General features: G+C 51.8%; 2 protein-coding genes across 8 annotated transcripts; both read left to right on the forward strand.

Moving 5' to 3' along the window:
* The first annotated feature begins 76 nt into the window (after positions 1–76).
* RSPH6A (radial spoke head 6 homolog A) lies at positions 77–22,392 on the forward strand. Of its 3 annotated transcripts, none has more exons than XM_038528536.1 (7): positions 77–905; positions 3,848–4,085; positions 11,266–12,033; positions 13,128–13,272; positions 14,004–14,121; positions 18,417–18,685; positions 22,256–22,392. In XM_038528536.1, the coding sequence occupies exons 1-6, from the start codon at positions 241–243 to the stop codon at positions 18,652–18,654; spliced, it is 2,172 nt and encodes a 723-aa protein (XP_038384464.1). In that variant the 5' UTR covers positions 77–240; the 3' UTR covers positions 18,655–18,685; positions 22,256–22,392. The 3 variants fall into 3 exon arrangements, with proteins under 3 accessions (XP_038384464.1, XP_038384465.1, XP_038384463.1); XM_038528537.1 differs by lacking the exon at positions 22,256–22,392 and adding an exon at positions 19,040–19,235; XM_038528535.1 differs by lacking the exon at positions 22,256–22,392 and having other exon boundaries at positions 18,417–18,815.
* Positions 20,605–27,749, forward strand: DMWD (DM1 locus, WD repeat containing). Of its 5 annotated transcripts, none has more exons than XM_038528542.1 (6): positions 20,605–21,071; positions 22,256–22,438; positions 24,645–24,828; positions 25,051–25,913; positions 26,779–26,853; positions 27,201–27,749. In XM_038528542.1, exons 1-6 carry the CDS (start codon positions 20,631–20,633, stop codon positions 27,246–27,248), a joined length of 1,794 nt encoding a protein of 597 aa, XP_038384470.1. In that variant the 5' UTR covers positions 20,605–20,630; the 3' UTR covers positions 27,249–27,749. The 5 variants fall into 5 exon arrangements, with proteins under 5 accessions (XP_038384470.1, XP_038384471.1, XP_038384466.1 ...); XM_038528543.1 differs by having other exon boundaries at positions 24,645–25,197; positions 25,499–25,913; positions 27,201–27,430; XM_038528538.1 differs by having other exon boundaries at positions 24,645–25,913.
* The last annotated feature ends 141 nt before the right edge of the window (positions 27,750–27,890 follow it).

Consider the following 27,890-nt stretch of genomic DNA (forward strand, 5'->3'; position numbering starts at 1 on the left):
AGGCCCTCGGTCGTGGGGGTGCGCCTGCGCAAAAGCCAACCCCTGGCCCCGGCGTCCCCGCGCGCCCCCGCGCGCCCCCGCGCGCCCCCGCGCGCCCTCCCCTGGTAACGGCCCGCCCCCTCCCTCCTTAGAAACGGGCGCGGCTGTAGAGGCTACCGGGCTTGTGCCGGCAGGTGGGCGACTGATCTGGCCTGCCTGTCTGCAAGCCTTCCTCCAGGAAGCTGTGACCCTTTTTGAACTATGGGGGACCCACCGCCCGACCCTGAACCCCCCTCCCAGCAACCCTCAAGTTGGAGGAGTTCCCAGACCTCCCAGCGGCGCAGTTGGGAAGTCAATCAGTTCCAGCCCAGCGTCTCTGAGGAGGTGCAGCAGATACCCCTCGATGGCCTGGACCTGCAAAGCAGTCAAGGGATCCCCGCGAGCCAGACCAACCTGCGGGGCTGGTCATCAGGGGCCAGCCTGACCCAACCGGAGAACTTGATGTACCAGCCTGAGGAAGCCCCGTTGGGTGGTCTAGAGTACCCATCCCTGAATATGGGCTTTCCCTCCGAGTTACAGCCCCAACCTTACCTGGAAGAAGGCGAGAGCCAGGCCACCCGAACGGCCAGCCTAATGCTGCAGCAACTACAGCAGGGCCAAGGCAACCTCTTCCAGCAACTGGACTCTTCCTACCAGCCCGACTTATTGGGCCAGTTCAACATGTACCAGAGAGAAGACCTACAGTTCGACCAGGGTGCCCAGCATGGGCCCTACATGAGGGATGACCCCACCCTCCAGTACACGCCCTCTGAGCTGGGCTTCATGCCCTTCAGTATGGAGGTGCCTGAGCCAGAGCCTCGGGAGCTAGCTGTGCAGAATGCCAAGGCCTACCTGCTGCAGACCAGCGTCAGTTGCAGCCTCAGCCTGTGAGAAGGGGCTCATGAGTGGGGAGGGGGTGTGACCCAGGCAGGGAGAGGCCCCACCCACCCCAGCCCCATCTCTGCCTAAGGTTCTGGGGTCTCTTCAGACAGGAGATCACCCCTCATGGGTCACCAGTGCCTGTTCCAGGGGCATCTAACTCAGACCAGGAGTCAGGGGATGAAACTGCTAACAATAGCTAACATTTACTTACCAGACATTGTGCCACCATTCACACATTAGCGCCTGGTTCTCACAGCTGAGGTTAGCACACCTACCTTTCCTGTTTTATAGAGGATAAACCAAGGCAGAGAAATTAGGTCCCATATCCAAGATGATAACAGCTAGGATGTGGCAGATGCATGTAATTTGGCTCCTGAGGCCCAATTATCCACTAATTTTTTTTGCCTGGAGAAGGAGCTTGCCAAGGCCACTTAGCTGTCCCCATTACATCTTTGTAAAACTTGCATTCTAGTGGCAGAATGGACAATATAAAAAGTGATAGGCAATGTTAAGAGCTTAGGGGAAAAATAAGGCAGGGTAAAGGGGGGGTTAGTGAGTACATGTTACAATAGCATGAGGTCAAGGAAGGCCTCAGAGGGGGTAACTTTTGGTCAGGGACTTGAAGGAGAGCATCTTGCACGTAACTGGAGGAGAAGTTCAGGTATAAGATACAGCACGTTTAAAAGCTTTAAGGCTCGCTGTGTTTGAGGAACAGCAAGGAGGCTGGTATGACTGGAACCAAGCAAGAAAGGGGCAGCAGGAAGAGACAAGGCTGGAGAAGTAACAAGACTTGCTAAAGGACAAAACTGACCCCATGCCTCTCATGTGCAGAGCTTGCCATGGCCCCCCAGTGCCCTCAGGGATAGGTACATGCCTCTCATAACAGCCATTCAAACCACTATTGGCTCTCCAAACTTCATCTCTAGATCCTAAATCAGGAGTTTAGTCAAAACATCTAGCTCTTCCCCACAGTTCCTTCCCACCCTTGGGAGCTTCCTATTGAAAAGCTGGCAAAGTCTGACCTCTCCTTACCTTTTCCCAATTCAGTGATGGCTCTCCAGCATAGCCCAGACTGCTGCCAAAGGGTTTCCATCCAGCAGAAGGTTAGACATACATGCTTTGAAATCAGACCAGCCTGGTTTCAAATCCTGGCTGTGCAACTACTGTGTGACCTCATGACTTCAACTCTTCTGAGCCTCTGTTTCCTTAACTGAAGAGTAGGGATCATGATTGTTTCTCAGATGTATGATTGTGGTGAGAATCCTGCACTGCTCTCAAGTGTCCAGCATAGTTCTGGGCTTGGGTGCAAGGAAGCCATTACTGTCATCACTCTGCCTCCTCTCCTCCCACAACCCCTCCGCCCACTCCAGCCACTCTGACCTCCTCAGTGTTCCTCCACTATGCCAGGCTCAAGTCATCTGCATGTGATTCCCAATCACATCCCCTGCAAACCATGGCAGTTTCAGTACTTTCTTTCCAATCCTTTTTACCTTTCCTTTCTTTTTCATGTCAGATTGCATTGGCTGGGACTTCCAGTACAGTGTTAAATACAAGCCTTGAAAGCAAGCATCCTCATTCCCAGTCTTTTCACCATGTTTGGAGTGTGCTGTAGGTTACTTGTGGATCCCCTTTATACAATTATAAAAATTACCTTCTATTCCTAGTTTGCTGGGCTTTTTTTTTTTTTTTTTATCATAAATCGGTGTTGTATGTTATCAAACACTTTCTCTGCACTGGTTGAGGTTATCTTATAAATGTGTTTTAAGATTTATTATTTTAGAGAGCACACACAAGTATAGGGGGAGGGGCTAAGGGAGAGAATCCCAAGCAGACTCTCTGCTGAGCAGGGAGCGAGCCCCTCTCAGGGCCCCATCCCAGGACCCTTGAAATCATGACCTGAGCTGAAGTCATGAGTTGGATGCTTCTGACTGAGCCACCCAGGTGCCCCAACTTGTTATATATATATTAACATGATGAGTTATATTTTTTCTACTTTTCTATATCAGCCCAGTCCTGTTATTAGCCCAGTTTAATCATGGTATGTTGTCTTTTTGAGAGCAACTTTTTGCTGGATGCCAAATGCTAATATTTAGCTCAGGATTTCAGCATCCAGGGGCCCCTGGTTGGTTCAGTTGGTTAAGTGTCTGCCTTTGGCTCAGGTCGTGATCCTGGGATCTCCCTGCTCAGCAGAGAGTCTGCTTCTCTCTCTGCCTCTCCCAACCTGCCACCTGTCCCCTTGCTTGTGCTCTCTCACTCTCTCTCTCTCTCTCAAATAAATAAAATCTTAAGGGGCAGCCCTGGTGGCTCAACCATTTAGTGCCGCCTTCCACCCAGAGTATGATCCTGGAGACCCCGGGTTCAAGTCCCACATCAGGCGCTCTGCATGGAGCCTGCTTCTCCCTCTGCCCCCCCCCTTTCTCTGTGTTTCTCATGAATAAAATCTTTTAAAATCTTAAAAAAAAATCAGCATCTATATTTCTAAACGAGATTGGCATGGAATTTGCCTGTCTCCTAGTTTCCTTGAGTTTTATTAAGATTCTGTTAGACTCATGAAATGTCTCAGGGCCTATATACCAGTTGCCCCCTCTGACTGAAACACCCCTAATATCTGTATGATTTGGCTCCTCACATCATTCAGATCTCAGCTTAAATGTCACCTTGGTGTGACTTTCCCTGGCCTCCCATATTCACAATGGGAAGCCATCTATCCCTGGCATTCCCTGTCCCCATTCCCTGCTCTGTCTTCACAGAAGGACACACTATATATTTTGCCTATTGGGTTAATGTCTGTCTCCATCAACGAATGTCAGCTCCACCAGGACAGGGACAGTTTCTCTTCTCCACGAGGGTCCCCAGCGCCAGGCACAGGACCAGGCACATAACAGTGAGCTCACTGAGCTGAGCTAGTGCTGTTTCCCACCTCCCACTCCCTCCCCGCGGGAGGCAGGTATGAGCACCTGGTGAACCTGCTGACCAAGATCCTGAACCAGCGGCCCGAGGACCCCTTGTCCATCCTGGAGTCGCTGAACCGCACCACGCAATGGGAGTGGTTCCACCCCAAGCTGGACACCATGCGGGACGACCCCGAGATGGAGCCCACCTACGAGATGGCGGACAGACAGAGGGGGCTGTTCCTTCGGAGTGGCGCGGGAGGCGAGGGTGAACAGGAGTTGGAGGAGGAAGTGGTAAGTGAGCCGGTGGGAGGGGCGCGCGGCGCGACGGGCGGTGGCCAGGGCTTAGGCACCCCTGAGCTCAGGTCTGCAGGTGAGGGAGCGCACGCGGTAACCACCCAGAAACACAAACGATTTCGGTTTCATGTGCGCACCGGTCCGAGGGGGCCAAGACCAGTCACTGAGGGCTTAGAGTGCTCGGCCCAGGGGCTCGGGCTTTTTCCTGAGCGCCCTGGAGTGCCCTGCAAGCATCTGAAGCAGAAGAGCTAGTGGGCTCTGCTTTTTAGAAACCTGACTCCTGCAGCCGCCTCGAAGTGGAGACTGGAGTCTCTTACTGTCTTTTCTTTAATCCTTCCTCCCGAGAATAATCTGCTTGCAGACCTCCTGGAGTCTTCTCAGGACTGAAGTGCACCACACCCCCACCCCGCGAGTCCTTGGACGCAGTTTCCCCTTTTGTTAAGTTGAGACCCTCTAAGAATTCTTCCACTCTTGGCCCCTTAACATTTCGCTATCCTCAGAATATTTAATTCCACAACTATTGCCAGAATTGGTCAACAGCCGAGAAATCAGGTAAAGTGTTCTTTCCCTCTCATGCAAGAAACATTTGTGGAGAACCCTTGTTTAGATCCTTCGGATACCTCCTAGGCCCTTGCTAAGAGCTTGAAGAGCACTGTCTCCTTTCATCCCTGAAGCAACCCTGCAAGGCAAGTGCTACTTATTCCTATTTGTGGAGGAAACACGTAGGGTCAGAGGGCACAGAGGAAGCACCATGACCTCCAGAGCCCCTGCCATACACAACCTTTGCCCTGTCTGCAGCTGCTGCTGCTCTGTGCTCACTTCCAGCTATGATTCTGAGACTCCAGGATTCTGGGGAAGGAACGCGCCACCCATGGGCGAGGAGAGCCCAGGTGGAAATCCCAAGTCTTGGGCATGAAGTTTTACCTGGGAGTGTGGTTTTAAATTTCAGATCTGGGGGCAGCCCGGGTGGCTCAGAGGTTTAGCGCTGCCTTCAGCCCAGGGCGTGATCCAGTAGACCCGGGATCCAGTTCCACATTGGGCTCCCTGCATGGAGCCCGCTTCTCCCTTTGCCTGTGTCTCTGCCTGTGTGTGTGTGTGTCTTATGAATAAATTTTAAAAATCTTAAAAAATAAATAAAATAATAAATTTCAGATCTGGAGGCCCCACCCACTTAGAACTTCACCTTTCCTAACCCTTCCTACCCTGCCCCCGGATCTAACCCATATCTAAGGCACTATCTAAGGCAGAGAGGGCCCTGCTGCACTCCTGGGAAATTCTATCCCTTGGGAGGCTCTGCCCCTTTATATGTGTGTCTGGACAGGGGTGGTCCCCTGAAGGCCCCACCCCACCCCTTTAGAACTTGGGAGCTGGAATTCTTTTTTTTGTTGTTTTGTTTTTTTTTACTTTTTTAAGATTTTGCTTTTATTTTATTCATGAGAGGCAAAGGGAGAAACAGAGCAGGGAGCCTGATGTGGGACCCGATCCCAGGACCTCAGGACCACGACCTGAATCAAAGACAGACACTTAACTCACTGAGCCACCCAGGTGCCCTGGAGCTGGAATTCCTTTATATATATATATGTATATATACATATATATATACATATATATATATATTTTTTTATTTAGTCATGAAATACACACAAACACATAGAGGCAGAGACAGGCAGAGGGAGAAGCAGGAGCCCCATGTGAGACTCCATCCCAGACCCCATGATCATGCCCTGAACCAAAGGCAGAGGCTCAACCACTGAGCCACCCAGGCATCCCTGGAGCTGGAATTCCTAATGCGAGGTCTGCAAAAGGGCAAAATTGTGGGCATTTGTGACATGTACATGTCTCTAAGAAAAGACTTAAAGAAATTCAGCTTTTTGTGTTTATTTTTCTGATAGAAATGAGGCTCTCATTTCCCTTTTCCTATTTCTTCTAAATTGCTAGCTGAGATCCTCAACAGCCTTTGTGGAGTAATGCATTCTTTCCTTACCGCTTCCTTTGAAATGCCATCTCTATGATTTATTTACACCTATATGGACTTGATCTGTTTGTGGATTCTCTTTTCTTCACCTTCACTCTGTGTATGGCTCTCTGCTCTAGAACTCTCCAGCTTGCTGTGTAACAGCCACTGCAATGCAGATTTGGCTATTTGGTAGCAGAAGGCTCCCTGTCACTGTGCCTCTGTTTCGTAACAGAGGCTGGTTATTCTTCCATTTATAATTTCAGACTAACTTAGGGCACACCTAGCATGAAGTTGGCCTGGGGTTCCCTCTCTCCCTCTCCCTCTGCCTCTCTCACCTCTCGTTCTCTCTCTCTCTCTCTCAAAATAAATAAATGATACCTTTAAAAAGTAACTTCAGACTAACTTTAGTATTACTGCATCACATTCCAAAAACTAACACTTTACTGTACCTGTTTGACAGCATAGATCACATTAAGGCAGGAAGTAGATGATGTTGCAGAACTGGAGACAAGTGGTTAAAACAAGATAGAAGTTTCTCTCACACCTGATATTCACACCTGATATTCAAGCAGTCCACAGCTGAGAAGGTTGGCTCCCCTGGGAAGGGGCACTGAAGACTGTCTTCTCCCCCATTCCCAACCCCCTTCCTTGTTTCTACACCAAGAGAACAGTGGTGGGGTTTTTTTTTAAGATTTTATTTATTTAGGGGATCCCTGGGTGGCGCAGCAGTTTGGCGCCAGCCTTTGGCCCAGGGTGCGATCCTGGAGACCCAGGATCAAATCCCATGTCGGGCTCCTGGTGCATGGAGCCTGCTTCTGCCTGTGTCTCTGCCTCTCTCTCTCTCTCTCTCTCTCTCTCTCTGTGACTATCATAAATAAATTAAAAAATTAAAAAAAATTTTTATTTATTTATTCATGAGAGACACACAGAGAGGCAGAAATATAGGCAGACAACCAGGCTCCCTGAATGGAGCCTGATACGGGACCCAATCTCAGGACCCCAGGATCATGCCCTGAGCCAAAGGCAGATGCTCAAGATGCCTGAGAGGCTCAGTGGTTGAGCATCTGCCTTTGGCTCAGTGCAAGATCCTGGGATCCTGAGATCTTGATTGAGTCCCACATCGGGCTCCCTGCAGGGAGCCTGCTTCCACCTCTGTCTGTGTCCCTGCCTCTCTCTCTGTGTGTCCCTCATGAATAAATAAATAAAATCTTTAAAAAATACAAAACAAAACAAAACAAAAAACAAACCAACCAAACAAAAACAAAGGCAGATGCTCAACCACTGAGCCACCCGGGTGTCCTGAGAGAACATTTTTCAGCATCATAGAAGCCTGGGTATAAATCCCCTCTCTGGCCAATGCAGTCAGTAAGGCTTGCTTCTGGCCGCAAATGCTTAATTGCATCAGGCTCCCTGCAGGGAGCCTGCTTCTCCCTCTGCCTATGTTTCTGCCTCTCTCTGTGTGTCTCTCCTGAATAAATAAATAAATAAATAAATAAATAAATAAATAAATAAATAAATAAAATGGACCAAGCATTTCAGAAAAACATTTAATTACTTCATTTGGCCAAGAGTGGGCAGAGTTGGGGCATCTTGTCTGTGAGATCACTAAGAATCCGGCTTTTCCCTCCCCTCTGCTCTGTGTTTGGTCCTAGAGCCCATCACTTGATGTTCAAAAAACCATTGCTACAGCCTCAAACATCATATCCCCACACCAGTGTCCCAAAAAGGAAGGGAAGGAGCTTGTTTTTGTATGTCTTTAAAAAAATTTTTGGGGGGTGCCTGGCTTGCTCAGTCTGAGGAGCCTGCGGCTTGATCTCAGGGCTGTGAGTTTGAACCCCACGTTGGGGTAGAGATTACTAGAAAAATAAATAAACTAGGGGCACCTGGGTGGCACAGTCAGTTGTGTTGACTCTTGGTTTGGCTGGGTCGTGATCTCAGGGTCATGGGTTCAAGCCCCCAGGTTGGGTTCTGTGCTCAGCACAGAGTCTGCTTGAGAGTCTCTCTCCCTCTCCTTCTCCCCTTCCTGCTCATGCTCGTTCACTCTCTCTATATCTATCTCAAATAAATAAACAAACTTTAAAAAATAAAAATTAAAAATAAAATTTTAAAATTGGGAGTAAAAGTTTCCCAGAAGCCTCTCAGAAGACCTCTGCTTGCATCTCATTGCCCAGATTGAGTGACATAACAATCCCTGGCTCCAAGGGAGGCTGGGAAAACAACCTTGGAGCAATGGAGAAAGGGCTTGGGGATGGTGCTGGCTCAGCCAGCTGACAGGACTGATTGACCCTTTTCAAGCCAAGAGTAGAGATGTGGCTGGGGCCCACGGCAGAGCTGGTATTCAGGGACCCCAGTGCCCATACTTCACTTTTGCCCCTCTCTCCTCCTGGCCCTCTCTACTTCACAACATACAGCTGCCCCATAGCAGCTGAGTTTACTTTTTAAAAAATACCATCCAGTTGCCATCAGGAAATCCTTTCTCCCAGATCATAGATGGGATCTTCCTGGAAACTGGGAAGAAGAAAAGAAGAAGAAAGAGTCTGGCCAGAGAATCTGGGTTCAAACCCAGTGTTACCAAAGGAGTAATTTCTAGGCAGGGTGAATGCCAGCTGTACTCTAACTCAGTCACACATTATGGGCAGTGAGGGGAGTAGAAAGAGAAGCAGAGTCTGATCTGTCATTTTAGGTCAGTTTTCCACTCTTGCTGCAATCAACAGTGGCCAAGGTGGAGAGATAATAATTTAAACATGATTGGTAAGGGCACTCCATTGCCGTGTGGACTGGGGGGCGGGGGGTGTGGATTAGGCGGGGAGGATTCTCAGAAAGAAGGTGATGCCACTGGTCCATGGGCCAGGCACACACTCCCAAGAAAGTTTCCTAGGCTCATTCCTTTATCTTCCTTCCTGTCAGCAAGGTGTCTTAGAATTAAGTTGGACTCAGCCCTCCCTGACTTGCTGGTGTCAACATCAATTAGGAAGACAAGCTTTAAATAAATAAATAAATAAATAAATAAATAAATAAATAAATAAATAACTAAATAAATAAATAAATAAATAAATGGATCCCTGGGTGGCGCAGCGGTTTGGCGCCTGCCTTTGGCCCAGGGCACGATCCTGGAGACCGGGGATCGAATCCCACGTCGGGCTCCCGGTGCATGGAGCCTGCTTCTCCCTCTGCCTGTGTCTCTGCTTCTCTCTCTCTCTCTCTCTGTGTGACTATCATAAATAAATTTTTTTAAAAAAAAGGAAGATAAGCTTTTGCATTGTGTTTACAATTGAAGGAAAGTACCAACTACTTTCAAAAGAACAATTCTCCTATTCTAGAATATTGGGCTGTGCCTCTATGGAGCTGAGATAACCAATAGCACAATCTCAGTGGCTTAATATTACACAATTTATTTCTTGCTCACATTACCTGCCCATCCAGAGTTGGCAAAAGAACTTTTTGCTCATCAGCTGCTTGAGATCCGAGGATGATTTCTTGATGGAGATTGCATTGTGCCACAGGCTTCCACAGTTGCAGAGTAAAAAGCACATAGCCAACCCCACATTGGCTCTTACAGCTTCTGCCTGGCTGTGACATGTGTCCCTCTCTGTCACTGCTGCTTCAAGTATTCAGAACAAGTGACACGGCCCCTCCCTGAGTACAATGGGGATAGAGGTGGGAGCCTATCATTCTCCTTTGGGGAGGGACTGCAAACACTTGCAGACCATAGTATGCCTATGTCCAGCAGGCATAGGGAGAAGATGCAATAAATTGTTCATCTTTTTTTTTTAAGATTTTATTTATTCATGAGAAACACACAGAGAGAGGCAGAAACATAGGCAGAGGGAGTAGCAGCTCCCTGCAGGGAGCCCGACGCGGGACTTGATCCCAAGACCCTGGGATCACACCCTGAACTGAAGTCAGATACTCAACCACTGAGCCACCCAAGTGTCCCAATAAATTGTTCGTCTTAACACTATTCACAATTGGAGCTTTTATGAAAATGAGAATGCAATATATAAACCTTTAGGAAAAAAACCTCAGTATGCTTGTCACCAAATCTTTCACAGCAACTGTTGTGATTTAAGCATCAGCATCATATTTACACCAAACATCTGTTATGGATTGCATTGTGTCCTCCAAAAATTCTTGTGAAGGAGAAAGTATCCCTCCTCCAGGTGCTTCAGAATGGGACCTTATTTGGAAGTAGGGTCACTGCAGATGTACTTAGTTAAGATGGGGTCATTGTGGAATAGGGTGAGCCCCTAGTCCAATAAGACCAGCGTCCTTAAAGGAGGTTAAATGTGGACACAAAGTCTCAGTCATCCACTGTGTGGCTCCCACACTTACCTATTTCAGTTTCAGTCACACACTTAAGGTGAACCCATGTTGTTTTCTTATTTTTTTGTTTTGTTTTGTTTTCTTATTGATGCTCTAACGAATTTAGTGGCTTAGATTTCTGGACCTGAACAAAAAAAAGTATTCAGGTTAGCCTTGTGGCCATATGGTTATGGGGGTGGCTGGACCCAAACCTCAATGTTTTCTAGTCCCAGTCCTCAACTTACTTACTCAACTTACTTGAGTCTCAACTGTCTCTCTGTCTCTCCCCTTCTGTCTCCCTGAACAAAGCAGATGGTGAAGGAGGAGGCAATGAGGGCAAGACTTATCATGCCCATCCTCTGACATCATTGATTCCTGAACTCAAAACCAGCCTCTTCCCTTAATTTGCTATATGATTTAGGGTATCTGTTAAGGGTGCATTTGGCTGCAAGTAACAGAAAACTACTATAAGTGGCCGCTTTGTCCCATAGAACAAGAAGGCCAGGAGGTAAGGCAGCTTAGTGATGCCACTGGGGAGAGGCAGTTTCCACCTTTCAGCTCTACCATCATTAGGGTGTGGGACATTGTCTCCCATTTGTTGCCTCATGGTCCCAAAATAGCTGCTGTGCCTCCAGATTTCACATCCTGTTCCAGGCAGAAGGAAGAGGGAAGGATGAAGGAGTAAAGGATTTTCTCCTAGTGGTTTTTCGTTGTTATTGTTGTTGTCGTTTTGCCTTTTCTTTCATATAATGGACATCCTCCCCAAGGACTCGCCCCTACATCTCACTGACCAACCGTGACCAACCCGCACATCAGCAGCTGGGTTACAGAGTAGTTCCCTTCTCTGGATTTTAGAAGAGTCAGGCTGGGGAGCCAGGCTTCAGCCTTCCCTCTGCCCTCCACCCCACCCCTCCGCAGGTTGAGACAGCGGTGCCCAACATCATGGAAACGGCCTTCTACTTGGAACAGGCTGGTGTGGGCCTGAGCTCAGACGAGAGTTTCCGCATCTTCATGGCCCTGAAGCAGCTGGTGGAGCAACAGCCCATCCACACCTGCCGCTTCTGGGGCAAGATCCTGGGGCTCAGCCGCAGCTACCTGGTGGCTGAGGTGGAGTTCCGGGAGGGCGAGGAGGAGGCGGAGGAGGAGGAGGTGGAGGAGATGATGGAGAGCACCGAAGGCATGGATGCTCATGGCGGCGAGGAGGAGGGCGAGGAGGACGAGGAGAAGGTCATTGACATTATCCCCAAGCCCATGTGGAAGCCACCGCCCATCGTCCCCAAGGAGGAGAGCCGCTCAGGCACCAACAAGTACCTGTATTTCGTGTGCCAAGAGCCGGGCCGGCCGTGGACACGGTTGCCGCACGTCACGCCCATCCAGATCGTGCAGGCCCGCAAGATCAAGAAATTCTTCACCGGCCACCTGGACGCTCCCGTCAACAGCTACCCGCCCTTCCCGGGCAACGAGGCCAACTACCTGCGGGCCCAGATTGCACGCATCTCCGCCGCCACACACATCAGCCCGCTCGGCTTCTACCAGTTCAGCGAAGAGGAGGGTGATGAGGAGGAAGAGGGCGGCGCAGGCCGCGACTCCTACGAGGAGAACCCTGACTTTGAGGGCATCCCGGTGCTGGAGCTGGTGGATTCCATGGCCAACTGGGTGCACCACACGCAGCACATCCTGCCGCAGGTGAGGACCAGGGACCCCAGCCTCTTCACCTGGGGCATAACCAGGGGCTCCCCAGCACTGCTCTCCGCCAGACGCAGTGCTGAATAATGTGCATTCGCCCGTTGTTTCATTCACTCTGGGGAAATCCGCTGACAGTGGCAGAGACCTTCCGGGGCCACGTGCATCTTGGTGGCCTGCATTTTTCAGATTTTTGAAAAGGTGACAGCACACACATTCTAGATATCATGCAGCAGCTCAAGCTGGGGTTGGGACTGCAGTACCGCTCAGAGACTTTATTTCTATTGCAAATTGCTTCTCATTAGTTCAGGTTGGGGTTGCTGCCAAATGACACACACACAAAAAAAACGTGTGCTTTTCACAGCTTTTCAGAATTTGGAATTGTGGATAAGAGACTGAAGACCTGGCTTTCTCAAATGCCCGACTTGTTGGACTCTACATTCATTCATTCACTCATTCAAGGAAACAGCTGCTGTGTGCTAGGAACTTTTTATTCATTCATGTATTCAACAAACTTCTATTGACTCCACCTACCTCACTCCCTGTTGCAATATTTTATTGAATCCAAATAACTTTTTAGATTGTTATGACTATCATTCCCATTTCATAGTTGAGGCAACTAAAGTCTGCTCTATGCTGTGCACTTCGGTTCACTCATTCAACGAACATGAATCAGCCCTCCAGTGCCTCATGGAACCCAACAGCAGTCTAATGAGAGAGGCCCCTATGACACCACTATTTCACAGGTGAACAAACAGAAGATCATATGGGCTGCAGAATGTCAGCTCCACAGGGCAGAGATGGGAAGGGTCTCTTCTCTCGAGGATGTATCCCCAGCACCTACCTGTATATAGTAAGCACTCATTAAATACATGAAAAATGAGTGGATGAATGCACAGTTGGGAGCCACACAGCTAGCAGATAGCACGCATCTCCACCTCACCACTACAGCTCTCTCAGGCTGTCCTCCCTCCCGCAACGCTGCCCATACCTGGGTCCCTGAGGACAGGGCCAGTGCCCAGTGTCCTTCCTGGCCCCTCACCCCCTCCCAGAGTCCAGATGCCGACTGACCTTCCCCTTCTTCTCCTCCCCTTCAGGGCCGCTGCACTTGGGTGAACCCTTTGCAGAAGATGGAAGAGGAAGAGGAACTGGGGGAGGAGGAAGAGAAGGCAGATGAGGGGATGGAGGAGGTGGAGCAGGAGGTGGGGCCCCCGCTGCTCACCCCGCTCTCAGAAGATGCAGGTAATGGTCCTCTTCCTTCATACATGCTAGCCCACCAGCCCAGGTGGAGCCTGGGGAGAAAGTAGGGGTGGGGGGGACAAGAAGACTGCCGAGGGCATCTCTCTGAGCCTCAGATATTGTCTTCTCTATAATATGGGGCTGGTGACAGTGACCCCCTCTTGGGGTTATGGGGACACGTCCATCTTGAGAGTCATGTCAAGCACATGGCCATGTTGCAGATGGGAGGAATATGATGTTTTGAGCCCCATGTGGGTTTGGGGGAGAGAGGAAGAGAGAGAGTTAGAGAGGCTTTCCCCCAAGGAGGCAGGACCTGAGTTGGATTTTGGAAGCCTGGAGAGGAATTTCCTGAGGTCAGGGCCTCAGGTCCCTGGAGGAAGGGAGAAGGAGAGGCTGAGAGTGGGTGAGTGGACACAGCACAAATTTGAACCCAGATCTCCGGGAGCCCAGGGCCTGTGCTGTGCCCTCTGCACTGTGGCCCAAACCAGTAGCCAACCTGGAAGGGAGATCATAGCATCTCCTGCAAGGGAGGTGAGGTAAGTATACCCACTTCTTGGGTGTGGTCACTGAAGCTCAGAGAGGTGCGGTGGCTTCCTGGGGCCAGCCACAGTTCCCTTCATGCCTCTTCCCTATCCTCCTCCTTTGCTCCCTCCCCTTTTTCTGTCTCCCCTCCAGGGGGCTGTGCAGGGCTTCAGGAAGCTCTGACCTCCCTGGTGCTCTCCATTCCCCTGCAGAAATCATGCACATGTCTCCCTGGACTGCCCGCCTGTCCTGCAGTCTCTGCCCGCAGTACTCCGTGGCTGTCGTACGCTCTAATCTTTGGCCAGGGGCGTATGCCTACGCCAGTGGCAAGTAGGTCTTCTCCTAATCCCTTCCAGCAGAGAAAGCCCCTCCAACTTCTTCAGAGTCAGGGTGAGGACAGGGGGCGGGGCGGAGATTGGCAGGACCCCCTTCAGGAAGCCCCCAGGGCCGACTCCCACACTCAGCTCCAGGAGTTCCACTAAGGCTAAAATGAGAAATCCTCGGATAAGAGAATGGAGAATCAGAGAGAGAAAGGAATGGACCCAGGGTCACACAGCACATGCAGGATTCAAACCCTGGATCTCTGGCCTCCCAGCCCAGGCTTCTTGGCTATATGGGTCACAGAGCTTGAAAGGACTCAGGAGTCCACTTTGAGGTGGCTGTGACAGGAGCAGAGGCTTGTGTCTGGGGGAGTCTAACTCCTTCCCTGGGCCCCCTGGACAGTTCTTCCAATTTGAATGTTCTCCTCTACTGGGCAGAAGTCCTCCCAACCAGGATCCCCCACCAGCTGCTCCCAAAAGGTCTGCAGGCTGAAGTCACTCCTGCATCTTCCCACCTGCAGCTACACACTCACCACCCACTCACTACACATCAAGAGTCCCTGGGTCTCGCCCACCAGGCGCATCCCAGCCTTCCTGCTTAACCACTTAGGGAGTGCACCCCGCAGCCATCGGGCGGGCGCACTTACCAGCTCTGTCCACCAGATGGCATGATAAGTTTCCAGAGATTTTTTTAATTTTTCCATCTCTGTGATAAACCTATACTTTGTTGGATCCTATGATGAGATTTCAAGTAATCTTGATACTTCAATTACATTCTTGGCATTCTCCCCTCTCCAGAAACAAGGAAGAATCTCGCCTGCTTGTTTTTGCCAACCCCCTTCTTCTGGCCACATCCCAATTTGCCAACATCTGTTCTTTTCTTTCTTTCTTTTAAGATGTTTTTTTAATTTTATTTTTTTTAATTTTTAAAAAGACTTTATTTATTTATTCATGGTGGGGGGGTGCAGAGGGAGAATCAGGCTCCATGCAGGGAGCCCAATATGGGACTTGATCCCAGGACTCCAGGATCATGCCCTGGGCCGAAGGCAGGTGCTAAATGGCTGAGCCACCTGGGAATCCCAAGACTTTATTTTTAAGTAATCTCAACACCCAATGCAGGGCTCAAACTCATAACCCTGAGATCAAGAGTCACATGCTCCATCAACTGAGCCAGCCAGGCGTTCTGCCAATATCTTTCTGAAAGCAACAGATCCAAATTTGGAACTCCATTCACTCATCCAACCTTCACTCACCCAAACACCACTCAATCATTCATCCCTCCAACTATTTTTTTAAAAAAGATTTTATTTATTTGGGAGAGATAAAGAACGTACACAAGCACAAGTGGGGGGGGTGGGCAAAGGGAGAAGCAAGAACAGATTCCTCACTGAACAGGGAGCCCAGATAGGGCTTGATCCCAGGACCCTGGGATCACAACCTAAGCCAAAGGCAGACACTTACCAATTGAGTCACCCAAGTGCCCTGCTCCTCTTTCTTTTTCTTTATAAAAGACTTGGATGTTACTGTTTGATAGCTGTATTTTAGGTCCCAGGCCCTTTATTGAAAAGATGATGTGGATCGTGCCTCTGAGCAGACAGAAGAAGCATAGACATTAATCATACAGCACACACCCCCTCAGCTGAATAAATACCCCGTTACAAACTAAGTACCACTGGGGACAGTGGAGGGACCAATTACAGTTGGAAATTGTCATCTTAAGGGGATCAGAGTAGATTCCTGGGAAGAGCAGCCTTGATGTGAAATCTTTGGGAAAAGAGAAGTAACAAACAGGGAGAAAAGCAGATAGAGGACACTCTAGACCAGAGGTTCCCGGACTGGGAGTGCACAGGATCTGGTTAAACTGCAGGATCAGGTGGGCAGAGGACTGGGGTTGGGGCCTGAGAGTCTGTCTTCCTTGCAAGTTCAATCTCACGGGTGAGGTTTCCAAGGAAGTAGTATATTTGAAGGCTCTGAGAAAGACCTGGAGGAAAACAACTGTCTCCAGAAGACCAAGGCTGTGATAAAGGGCAAAGCCACAGAGCCTTCATGGCAAACTCTCCATTCCCCTTTCCCCCCAGCCCCCTGCTATTCCTCTCTGCCTCTCTTCCTATCTCCTGGTCCCCTTCCTTTTCTCCCATATTCTCTTCTAATTAAAATTCTGGGAACAGGTAGACTGGGAGGCTTGGACGCACCCAATTATGTTTGTGTTTATTATCAGTCTCCTCCTTCTAGAATGTAGGCACCACAGCAGGGATTCTTGCTTAACGTGTTCACTGCTGGGTCCCCACATCTAGACCAGCACTGTCCAACATAAATAAAATACAAGCCACCTGTATCACTTTCGATTTTCTTTTCTTTTCTTTTTTAAGATTTTATTTATTTATCCATGACACACAGAGAGAAGCAGAGACATAGGCAGAGGGAGAAGCAGGCTCCCAATAGGGAGCCTGATGTGGGACTCGATCCCCGGACCCCAGGATCATGACCTAGCCAAAGACAGACGCTTGATCACTGAACCACCCAGGTGCCCCCCGCCATTTTTTACTTTTTTATTTTTAATTTTTTCTATTTTTTAAATTAAAAAAATTTTTTCCAGTGCTAGTCACATTCAAGAATAAAAACAAAATTCATCTTAATAATATATTTTATTTCACCCTAAATATCCTAAATGCTATCATTACAACATGAAATCAGTAATGTAAAAATTATCAAGCTGTTTTGCACTCTGTCTTATTTTCATACTATGTCTTCAGAATCTGCTGTGAAGTTGACACTTACAGTACATTCCATTTGATGCTACCTTTTCATCAGAAGTACTTGACCTGTATTCATTTTTTAAACGGATTTTATTTATTCATGAGAGACCCAGGAAGGCAGAGACATAGGCAGACGGAGAAGCAAGCTCCCTGCAAGGAGCTCGGTGTAGGACTCGATCCCAGGACCCTGGGATCACCACCCGAGCCAAAGGCAGACGCTCAACCACTGCCACCAGGTATCCCTTGACCTGTATTCAGATTTCACAACATTTACAGTTGACATAATAGATTCGGGTACCCAAGTTGCCCCAGGCATGCTTAGACATTTGCCAATAACCCTACTGAGTATCAGTTTTATTGCTTAAATGTAAGTTCATTAAAATGAAATAAAATCCACTCTGACAACAACAGAACACACATTCTTCTCAGGTGCACATAGAACAGCTTCCAGGGGGATCCCTGGGTGGCGCAGCGGTTTGGCGCCTGCCTTTGGCCCAGGGCGCGATCCTGGAGACCCGGGATCGAATCCCACATCAGGCTCCCGGTGCATGGAGCCTGCTTCTCCCTCGGCCTATGTCTCTGCCTCTCTCTCTCTCTCTGTGACTATCATAAATAAAAAAAAAAAAAAAAAAAAGAACAGCTTCCAGGACTAGACCGTGAAACAAGTCTCAATACATTTACCCAGATACTGGTCATACAAAATATGTTCTCTGGCCACATTGGGGTGAAATTAGAAATCATTAACAGAAGGAATTTGGGGGAATTTCACAGATATGTAGAAATTAACACATTCCTAAATAACCTGGGGTACTGAAGAAGAAATTGCCGGCAAAAATAGAAAATCAGGGCAGCCCGAGTGGCTCAGAGGTTTAGCGCCACCTTTGGCCTAGGGTGTGATCCTGGAGACCCGGGATCGAGTCCCACATCGGGTTCCCTGCATGGAGCCCGCTTCTCCCTCTGCCTGTGTCTCTGCCCCTCTCTCTCTCTCTCTCTCTCTCTCTGTCTCTCATGAATAAATAAATAAAACCTTTAAAAAATAGAAAATCAAATACAATTTAGGCACCTGGGTGGCTCAGTGGTTGAGTGTCTGCCTTTGGCTCAGGTCCCGGGATCGAGTCCTGCGTTGGGCTTCCTACGGGGAGCCTGCTTCTCTCTCTGCATATGTCTCTGCCTCTTTCTGTGTGTCTCTCATAAATAAATAAAATCTTTTTTAAAAAAAAAATCAAATACAATTAGAAACTTAGTGGTAAAAAAAAAAAAAGAAAGAAAGAAACGCGGTGGTTTGGTCACACTAGCCACATGTCAAGTGCTCAGTGGTTATATGTGTTGTCTTAGAGTGTGACTCTAGACACGCCTGGCACTTAGGAGTCAGATGCTCAAAAAAGATTGAAGAACAAACACCCAAACAAGAGAAACCCTGTGGGCAGATATCACCCCACCACCCATCACTTTGCAGTCATGCTGTGCCCCCAACTGGGCCCTACTTTCAATGAAAGCCCAGGCTGGGGCCTTCAAGAGAGGATTTCCCAGTATCTCTCTGCCTTTGCAGGAAGTTTGAGAACATCTACATTGGCTGGGGTCACAAGTACAGTCCCGACAACTTCAACCCACCCCTGCCAGCCCCCATTCAGCAGGAGTACCCCAGGGGCCCAGAGGTCATGGAGATGAGTGACCCCACTGTGGAGGAGGAGCAGGCCCTCAAGGCAGCCCAGGAGCAGGCCCTGGCAGCAGCAGAGGAAGAAGAGGAAGATGAGGAAGAAGATGAGGATGAGGACCTGGATGACTGAAGGGGACTCCATAGCCCCCTCCCCCAAGCAGGTAGATAGCAGCTTTTCCCTTACACATTGTTAGCAATGCGTTGGTTTTTTCACGGTTGTTTTGATTTCTGCCCGTGGAGGGCAGGAGTAGAAGAGGAAGGTAGCTGCTCTAAATAAAATTTCCCCCAGCATTATGGCCTAGCTCTTCATTTGTTCGTTGACATGGCCTCCAAGTTAGGGCTATGGGCTCTGTTGGGAACAGACATGGCCCAGCAGAGTCTCTCTGTTTCATTTCTTCCTTCATCTGGCCATCAAACAGCTATTGAAGGGCTTTTGGTTAGCTCAGCCCTGCACTGGGGACACAGAGGTGGCCAAGGAGCCCCAGCTCTGCTTTCCTGGGGCTCACATTCTGCAGGAAAGATGGACACATCCTCCAGCAGTGACAAAGCAGATGGGGGAGCCCAGAGGACTGACAGAGCTCCTGAGCCGACTCTTGAAGGGTCAAGGACAAAGTGAAGAAGAGCATTCCAAGCAGAGGGAACAGCATGTGCAAGGACCCAAGGGCAAGAGAGAGTTGTATTGATGTCATTTCCGGAATCTCCATGTTTGGACATGATGTGAGGAGTTAGTGGTGAGTGATGATGTTGGAAAGAGAGATTGGCTGGAGCAGATCACTCAGGGCTTTACTTTGCCCTGAGAACAGTAGGGAGCCACAGATGGGCTTGGAGCAAGGGAAGGCCCCAGTCACATTCATGCATTAGAAAGACTTTTCTAGATGCCAAGTGGAATGTACATAGAGGGGCAGGAGGAGAGTCTGGGGAAGCAGAGACAAGGCTGATGCTGAGATGGCCCGAGCAAGAGAGGAGGACTTTGGACCAGGGCTATGCAGAGAAAGGGACTGGAAAAGAGGACTTCAAGTGACAGAATGAAAAAGACTTGGGGTCCGGAAGCAGGGGGTGAAGGGAGACGATACAGATCTAGGGAAGTCTGCAGCCTGGGTGACTGGGGGCATAACAGTGTGAGCTCTCAGGTGGGGGGATACAGGAGAGGAGCAGGATTTGCAGAAAGATGTCAGTTTCATTGTGGGACTTGTTGAGTGTGAGATGCCTCTGGCACCTTCCGGTGAGAAATCTGAGAGACCACTAAGAATGGGTCAAAGAGGTTCTGTGTTGGGGCAGGGTGGCTTCAGGAGAAGTGAGGGGCACTGTCGATCAGCGGAGGCTCGTGGGATCAGCAAGAGCTTTTGGGATTACTAATCAGGACATGCAGGCATTGTGGAGACCCATGAAAACTCTGGAGTCAGAAGAGAGTGTTGGAGGACCAAGTGAGACTGTTGAAGATAGTGAAGTCATGGAGATACGCACCGGAGGCTGGTGGGAAATGTGGAAATGTTTGGGGTTAACGTTAATTGGTAGTAGGTTGGATGAAGTCCTTGGAGTTTTATGGAGACGCTGGAGATCATCGGGATTTGGGGGATCATCAAGGGTGGGGAGGAATGTCTGGAGATGCTGTCGCCTGTCGGGGATTTTAAGACGTCAGTGGGAAACACTGAAGGTCAGGAAGGTGTATGTTGGGAGTCTAAGGAGGCACTGGAATCCCTGCGGTCGTCTGTGTCGTGATGGCAAAGCCAGGTTATGAACCAGGCCATCTCTTGAGGGTCCCTCCGTTGTTAGGCAAACGGTTCCCAGGGCGCCAGTTGCTAGGGATTTGTGCTTTTCCCTGACCCCGCCCATTTTCCCTCTGGGCCGCGCCCCCCAGCCAACCACACGTCGGACGCGGGCACAAACGCCACGCCCACCTTTCGCCCCGCCCCCTAGCCCCCGAACCGTTACCCGAGCGACAACCGGAGCTCATCCCGCCTTCAGATCCTGTTGCCAATCGAAGAGGCGTCGCTCGGGTGACCACCCCACCCCTTCCGGCGCGGGCCCGCGGCTTCCGGCAGGGGGCCCGGCGGCGGGCGGCGGTCCGGCAGCGGCGGGGCCCGGGCTGGGGGGGGGGCGCCCAAGATGGCGGCGGGCGGCGCGGAGGGCGGCTCGGGCCCCGGCGCCGCCATGGGGGACTGCGCGGAAATCAAGTCGCAGTTCCGCACCCGCGAGGGCTTCTACAAGCTGCTCCCCGGCGATGGCGCCGCTCGCAGGTCGGGTCCGACTTCCGCCCAGACCCCGGCGCAGCCCCAGCCGCCGCAGCCCCCGCCCGGCCCTGCCTCCTCCTCCGGCCCCGGCGCCGCGGGCTCCGCGCCGTCCCCGCCGCCCGCAGGCCCGGGGCCAGGGCCCGCGCTGCCGGCCGTGCGCCTCAGCCTCGTGCGCCTCGGGGAGCCCGACAGCGCCGGGGCCGGGGAACCGCCCGCCACGCCCGCGGGGCTCGGTGCCGGAGGAGACCGCGTCTGCTTCAACTTGGGCCGCGAGCTCTATTTCTACCCGGGCTGCTGCCGACGCGGGAGCCAACGGGTGAGCGGCCTGCATCGTGGTGGCCTCGGTGCTGGCAGAGAGGATAGGGCCCCTTGAGGTGATCCAGAAGTGATAGGAGGGGCCCTGAATTGATATGGGGTTCTGAGATAGGCATCCTCGATGTGACAGACCTCCCAGGGGGATGGGTGCCCCGAGGTAATGCAAAACTCTAAAAGGTGGTGGGAATTTGGGAGGCCCTCTGGTTATGCGTAGGGCTTCTGGAGTGGTATTTTGGAGAGATTCGGAAGTGATATGGGATCCTCCATGGTTCTGAGTGGTAGGGAATCTGCAGGTGATAGGGAATCATGAGGTGATGCAAGCTTGAAAGTGATGGAAAGCCCAGGGATTTTGCAAGTCCAGAGGTGTTAGGAGGGGATCTTGAAACTTTGGGACCCCAGAGGAAGAATAATTGTGGAATTGATGGGGCATTTAGAGGTGATGGAGATCCTGCAGGGGTCCTGGAGATCATGAGGGTCCTGGAGAGAATGAGAATCTCTGAGCTGATGGGGAGCTGGGAGTGATAAGAGCCCTAAGGGGACATCCTCAGGTGTGATGGGTGTCTCTCGAGTGATGGAAGTCCCCAAGAAAATGAGACCCCTGGAGGTTATGGTGGTCCCCAAAGGTGATGAAGATCCTGAGAACCCTGAGGTGATGAAGGACCAAAAATGTGGAGGACCATGAGATTTAATGCATCCACAAACTGTAATGGGAGTCCTGAGATTTAGGGACTCCAAAGTAAGGAGAATCCTGGGATGTGAGGCCTTAAAGTCCTGGGGATTGGGGTGACCCTGTGTTTTGGAGAGCTTGGAATATTGAATTGCTAAGATCGGAGTTGCTGAGTTTACGGGCCAGGACTGGAAAGGAATTGGAGCTCAGGGACTGTGGGGACCCCTAGCCTTGATATTGCATGCAAGGGTGTCCCTAAAGTTAGGGGGATCCAACTTTGGAGGGAGGCACTGTGGTCTCGTATGGGGTGGAGGAGGGGGGAACCTTCCTGCCTGTTTTTACTGGCTTTATGATTTGGGTCCCCCTTCCTGTCTGTGGTTGCCCACTCACCCACCCACCTACCCGCTTCACTCAGGGATTTCACCCTGCTTCCTCTTAGTGGTTTCCCCTGACCTCAACACCCTCTTCCTTCTTCTCAGTGGTAAAAGCTGTTAACTCCTTTTCTCCCATTGCTCAAGTCCATTGACCTCAACAAGCCAATTGACAAGCGGATCTATAAGGGCACCCAGCCCACCTGCCATGACTTCAACCAGTTCACTGCTGCCACAGAGACCATCTCCCTACTGGTGGGGTTCTCAGCTGGCCAGGTGCAGTACCTGGATCTCATCAAGAAGGACACCAGCAAGCTATTCAACGAAGAGGTGATTATGGGCCCCAGGGCCTATATCGGCTCCCCCTCCCCATTCACCACCCATACACCATTGCCATGAGACTGCAGCTGCCTGGGGAGCTGCAGAGGCCTGAGAGGGGCACGATACAGGAGAGACGGGACAAACTGACAGATGGTGCGGGTTCACAGAAAGCAGCTAGCATGATAGCAGCGAGTAATGACGGTGGCACCTGCTGTGCTTGGGGCCTGCGCTGTTAGCCCTTTGTGAACACATTACTCCTTTGTGTTCATCCTTGAGTTAGGGATTGTGCCCATGCTGCAGGGGAGACACCGGAGACCAGTTACTAGTTGAGACTTGTTTCAAGTCAGAGTTCTTGGTCTTCAAATTCTAGGCCCTCGGGCATTGGAGTCAAATCCTTACAGCACTGTTTACTCACTGTGTGGTGTTTGGAGAGGTGACTGTCCCTCCTGAGCCTCAGTTTTACTTCTCTGCAAAATGGGATTCTCATCCCTGCCTCACAGGACTGTTATTATGAATTCATATGTGGAGATAACGCAGTCCTGGCTAGACCTGGTGCCAAAGGACATGCCGAGGAACGATCTTACCCGTGGGCGAGGGCTGCTCTTGTCCTCTGTCTTCTCTCCATTCGGAGGAGGTGTTCTCAATATACAGAATATACAAATGGCAGAAGGGATCGAGGTCAACAACAGTAAATGGATTAAAAATGCCCTAGCTCATCCATTCACAAAATATTTATCGAGCGTTTGTCCTGTGCCAGGTCTTATTCTAAGTATGGGAATCTCACATCTTAGTGAACAAAACAGAGGGCCCTGCCTTTGTGGGGCCTTCATCTAACAGTTACCAAGTTAATTATGCTGTATGTCAGAAGGTGGTGAGTGCCACAGAGAAGAATCCAGCAGGGAAGGGAGATGTAGAGTGCTTGGTGAGGTTTAAATTAAGTAGGCTGGTCAGGAAAGGCTTTACTCGGGGATGGCATTGAAATAAAGACCTGGAGGAGGCAAGAAAGTTATCAGGGGAGGACATTCTGAGTAAAGAAAACAGCTAGGACCAAAGCCTGGAAGCAGGACAGCAGAAAGGCTGTGTGGCCAGAGCAGTTATGGAGGGGAGGGTGGTAGTTGGGTCCTGAGAAATAACTGGGAGAGACTTGCCTGTGGAGGGTCTGGAGGGTCATGGAAAAACCTTGGCTTTCAGATCCTTTCTTGACCAGAGTTCATTTTAGCCAGAGAACACAGAAATCGTTTAATTCTTTAAGATTTTATTTATTTGAGAGAGAGCACGAGTGAGATGAGGGGCAGAGGGAGAAGCAGGCTTCTTGCTGAGCAGGGAGCCCGATGTGGGGCTTGATCCCAGGACCCTAAGATCATGACCCGAGCCAAAAGCAGATGCTTAACAGATTGAACCACCCGGGTCCCCCAATTTGATTATTTTCAAATGTTCCCAAGAATGAGAAGCAACTTAGATGCCTGGGGAAGAAGTTAATTCATTGTGTACAGTGGGTGCCAAGGAGCTTCAAGGCTCAGTTCTCTCTGGAACTCTGCTTGAGAACAGCTGCCATTGGTTAGTGTTAGAGTGCCTGGTGCCAGCTTACCTTTTAACAGCATCTGTCTGGCAACAGAGTGGCAGTGGTGGCCTAGTGGCCAGTTAGGCCAGTGCAGGGGTGGTTGAAGTAGATTGGGGGGCAGGGGGAAAAGAGGGCAGGTTCTGAGTATTAGCGGAGGATTGGATATGGGTTGTGGGGGGGAAAGGAGCAGAGGCACATGAGCAGCTGGCAGTTGGGGCTGTCACTCCTGTGTCCAGCAAATCATTTCCAGGCACCTCCTGTGTGCACAGGTCTGTGCTCTGGGGCTAGACCAGTGGGCCACACTGATAAAGATCCCTTCTTTGGGGGAGCTGATGTTCTGTGAATTGATCTCTTGCTGAAGCCTGACACAGTAAAGACAGTGGACATAGTTAGATGAGAGTTCTCTGGAAGGCAGGACTGTCCCCATACTGAAGACGGGACAACAAGGCTCTGTAGAACTCCCTGTGACTGCTTCATAGGCAGCCCTGCTTCCTTGGCATTCCTTTGGCCTGGTGTCCATCCTTTGTCTCAGTGTGGGGGCCCTCTCCGAGGAGGTCCAGGCCATGTGTGAGGGCCGTTTCAGGGAGCCAGGTCGGGGAGGAGGTCTGCCAGGAGCAGACTGCCTTCCCCGACCCCCACCGTCTCTCCTGGCAGCGGCTGATCGACAAGACCAAGGTGACATATCTGAAGTGGCTGCCTGAGTCAGAGAGCCTGTTCCTGGCATCACATGCCAGCGGCCACCTGTACCTGTACAATGTCAGCCACCCGTGCGCCTCGGCCCCGCCCCAGTACAGCCTGCTGAAGCAGGGCGAGGGCTTTGCCGTCTACGCTGCCAAGAGTAAGGCGCCCCGCAACCCTCTGGCCAAATGGGCAGTGGGCGAGGGGCCCCTCAACGAGTTTGCCTTCTCGCCCGACGGCCGGCACCTGGCCTGCGTTAGCCAGGATGGCTGCCTGCGCGTCTTCCACTTCGACTCCATGCTCCTGCGGGGGCTCATGAAGAGCTACTTTGGGGGCCTGCTGTGTGTGTGCTGGAGCCCAGACGGGCGCTATGTCGTGACAGGTGGTGAAGATGACCTGGTCACCGTGTGGTCCTTTGCTGAGGGCCGTGTGGTGGCCCGAGGCCACGGCCACAAGTCCTGGGTCAATGCTGTGGCCTTTGACCCCTATACCACAAGGGCCGAGGAGGCAGCGGCGGCCAGCGGTGACGGTGAGCGGAGTGGCGAGGAGGAAGAGGAGCCCGACACGGGGGGCACGGGCTCAGGGGGGGGAGCCCCCCTCTCCCCACTGCCCAAAGCCGGCCCCATCACCTACCGCTTCGGCTCTGCTGGCCAGGACACACAGTTCTGCCTGTGGGACCTCACCGAAGACGTGCTTTACCCGCACCCGCCCCTGGCCCGTACCCGCACCCTCCCTGGCACGCCTGGCACCACGCCCCCCGCCGCCAGCAGCTCCCGGGGTGCCGAGCCAGGCCCCGGCCCCTTGCCCCGCTCACTGTCCCGCTCCAACAGCCTCCCACACCCGGCGGGCAGCGGCAAGGCAGGTGGCCCAGGCGCCGCCACGGAGCCAGGCACACCGTTCAGCATCGGCCGCTTCGCCACGCTCACACTGCAGGAGCGGCGGGACCGGGGGTCGGAGAAAGAGCACAAGCGCTACCACAGCCTGGGCAACATCAGCCGGGGCGGCAGTGGGGGCAGCAGCGGGGGGGACAAGCCCAGCGGCCCCGCCCCCCGCAGCCGGCTGGACCCAGCCAAGGTGCTGGGCACTGCGCTGTGCCCACGCATCCACGAGGTGCCACTGCTCGAGCCCCTCGTGTGCAAGAAGATCGCCCAGGAGCGCCTCACGGTCCTCCTCTTCCTGGAGGACTGCATCATCACCGCCTGCCAGGAGGGCCTCATCTGTACCTGGGCCCGGCCGGGCAAGGCGGTGAGTGGCCCCACGCCAGCCCCCTGGGGCCCAGGAAGAGGCAGGCATTGGCAGGAGGGCCTGTCACAGCCACAGCCTTTAGCCCTGAGGGATGAGGGGAAGCCAGGGAAATCTCCAGTGTCCTAGAGCAAGACTTCTCAGATCTTAGAGTAGTGGGCTTTTAGAACTCTCCATGGCAGCAGAGAGAGGCTTGGGTAGAAGAGACAGCTGGGAGTGGTGACGACCATGGCCAGCTATCTGAAAGGCAGCCAGTGGACCCGGCACAGGCAGGTCTTATTGCTTGTCACTCGAAGCCAGATCTGTGTTTCTCCTGGAAATAGGATTTTTGAATTGTGAAACCCTTGAATGCGGGTCAAATTCTGTGGGCAACACTGAGTCTGTGGGCCCACTTTCTGGTATGGATCTCAGACTCTGGATCTAAGCCCGTCCACTGGAGTCACAGCTTGTGGAATCCCACTGGAATCTTGGGTTCCAGTGCTGCTCCCTCTGTGACCCTGGGCAAGTCACCGTTCCTCGCTGACCTCCGTCACCTCTTAGGGAGCCTGAAAGGTGGGTGGTGGGTGGATGTATCCATCTCCTGAAGTAGCCATGGGCTTCAGGAAGGTGGGGAAGATTCCAGTAGGGGAAGCACAGGCCTGGCACCTTCCATCTTTGGAGCTCTTGTCTCAGGTGGTTCAGCTCTGCGGGTTTGGGCTTGTACACCCAAGATGCTAGGTCTGAGGGCCGAGGCTTGGTTCCCTCAGAAAGTGGTTTCAGAACTGTAGGGCCTTGAATCCTTAGAACTTTCTAATGCAGTCTCAGAGGCAAGGTCGTTGGGATTTGGGGAGTCTGGTGAGTCCTGAAAGAGACCCCTCTATCTCCCTAGTTCACAGACGAGGAGGCCGAGGCCCAGACAGGGGAAGGAAGTTGGCCCAGGTCACCCAGCAAGTCAGTGGTAGAGGTAGGATCGTCCCTGAGTTCTCTCCCTGTAACCCCCAAGTCAGAAAGAGCCCCAAGTTATCCCCATCCTCTCCACCACTACCCTATCCTTTCTGCTCAGGACCAGCTGAGGATTTCAATTATTGTCTGAGAATACCACCTGTGGGGCCAGGGAAGCTAGTGGAGATGGGAGTTTTCTAGAGCAGTGGCCTGGGGGCGGGGCTTGGCCTCTGGGGGTGCTTGGGTGGACCGAAGGGCAAGGCCAGGTGGCAGCTGCTTTGGGAACTCCTGGCTGGCTCCCTCCCTGGGGGACTGATGGGAGCCCCAGGCGGCCTCTAACCCTCCTGTCTCCCCTCTCGTCTTCCCCAGGGCATCTCCTCCCAACCAGGCAACTCCCCGAGTGGCACAGTGGTGTGAAGCCATGGATGTCGGGGTTCCTCACCCATGTTCCCTGCCTCCTAGCCATAACCCTCCCGCTGACCTCACGGATCAATGTATTAACAAGACTAACCATGATGGATGGACTGCTCCAGTCCCTTGCCCTGCACAAATATGGGGGTCAGAGGGCCCCCCAGACTGGCCCAGACACTTGGGGGGATGTAGTGGCCCGTGTGGCCTCAGCCTTGTCCCCACCCACTGCCAAGTACAATGACCCCTTCCTCTGAAACATCAGTGTTCGCCTCCTCCCTGTCCCCAGCATGTGACTGGTCACTCCTGGGGGAGAAGCTCCCCACCCACAAGCTCTGCAATGTGCCCCTCATCCTGTGGGCAGGGTGGGGGTGGCCCACCCCTGCCCTGGCCCCCACCCTGCCCCTGCTGTTGTTTGTGCTTTTGAAGAGTGTTAAATTATGGAAGCCCCTCGGGGCCCTCCCTGTCCCCCAGGACCTCTTATTTATACTAAAGTTCCCTGTTTTCACAGTGTCTCTGTTCCCTTCCGGGAGGTGTGGAGGGAGTGTGCAAGCGTGCATGCGTGCACTTTCACAGCAGTCCTAGAATCCGGCTGCTTCAACCAAAGCAAGAGTTAGGCCCAACCTCTCCCCAGCCTAGTGCCCGCCCTGC

The sequence above is a fragment of the Canis lupus genome, chromosome 1 (assembly GCF_011100685.1).
Source record: "Canis lupus familiaris isolate Mischka breed German Shepherd chromosome 1, alternate assembly UU_Cfam_GSD_1.0, whole genome shotgun sequence".
Lineage (NCBI taxonomy): Eukaryota > Metazoa > Chordata > Mammalia > Carnivora > Canidae > Canis > Canis lupus.

Coding starts and splice junctions, on each gene's coding strand:
- RSPH6A (XM_038528536.1), top strand. CDS start 241: ATGGGGGACCCACCGCCCGACCCTGAACCCCCCTCCCAGCAACCCTCA. Junction 12,034..13,127: donor CGCAGCACATCCTGCCGCAG/GTGAGGACCAGG, acceptor CCTCCCCTTCAG/GGCCGCTGCACTTGGGTGAA. Junction 13,273..14,003: donor CCCGCTCTCAGAAGATGCAG/GTAATGGTCCTC, acceptor ATTCCCCTGCAG/AAATCATGCACATGTCTCCC.
- DMWD (XM_038528538.1), top strand. CDS start 20,631: ATGGCGGCGGGCGGCGCGGAGGGCGGCTCGGGCCCCGGCGCCGCCATG. Junction 21,072..22,255: donor GCCGACGCGGGAGCCAACGG/GTGAGCGGCCTG, acceptor CCATTGCTCAAG/TCCATTGACCTCAACAAGCC. Junction 25,914..26,778: donor GGGCCCGGCCGGGCAAGGCG/GTGAGTGGCCCC, acceptor CTATCTCCCTAG/TTCACAGACGAGGAGGCCGA.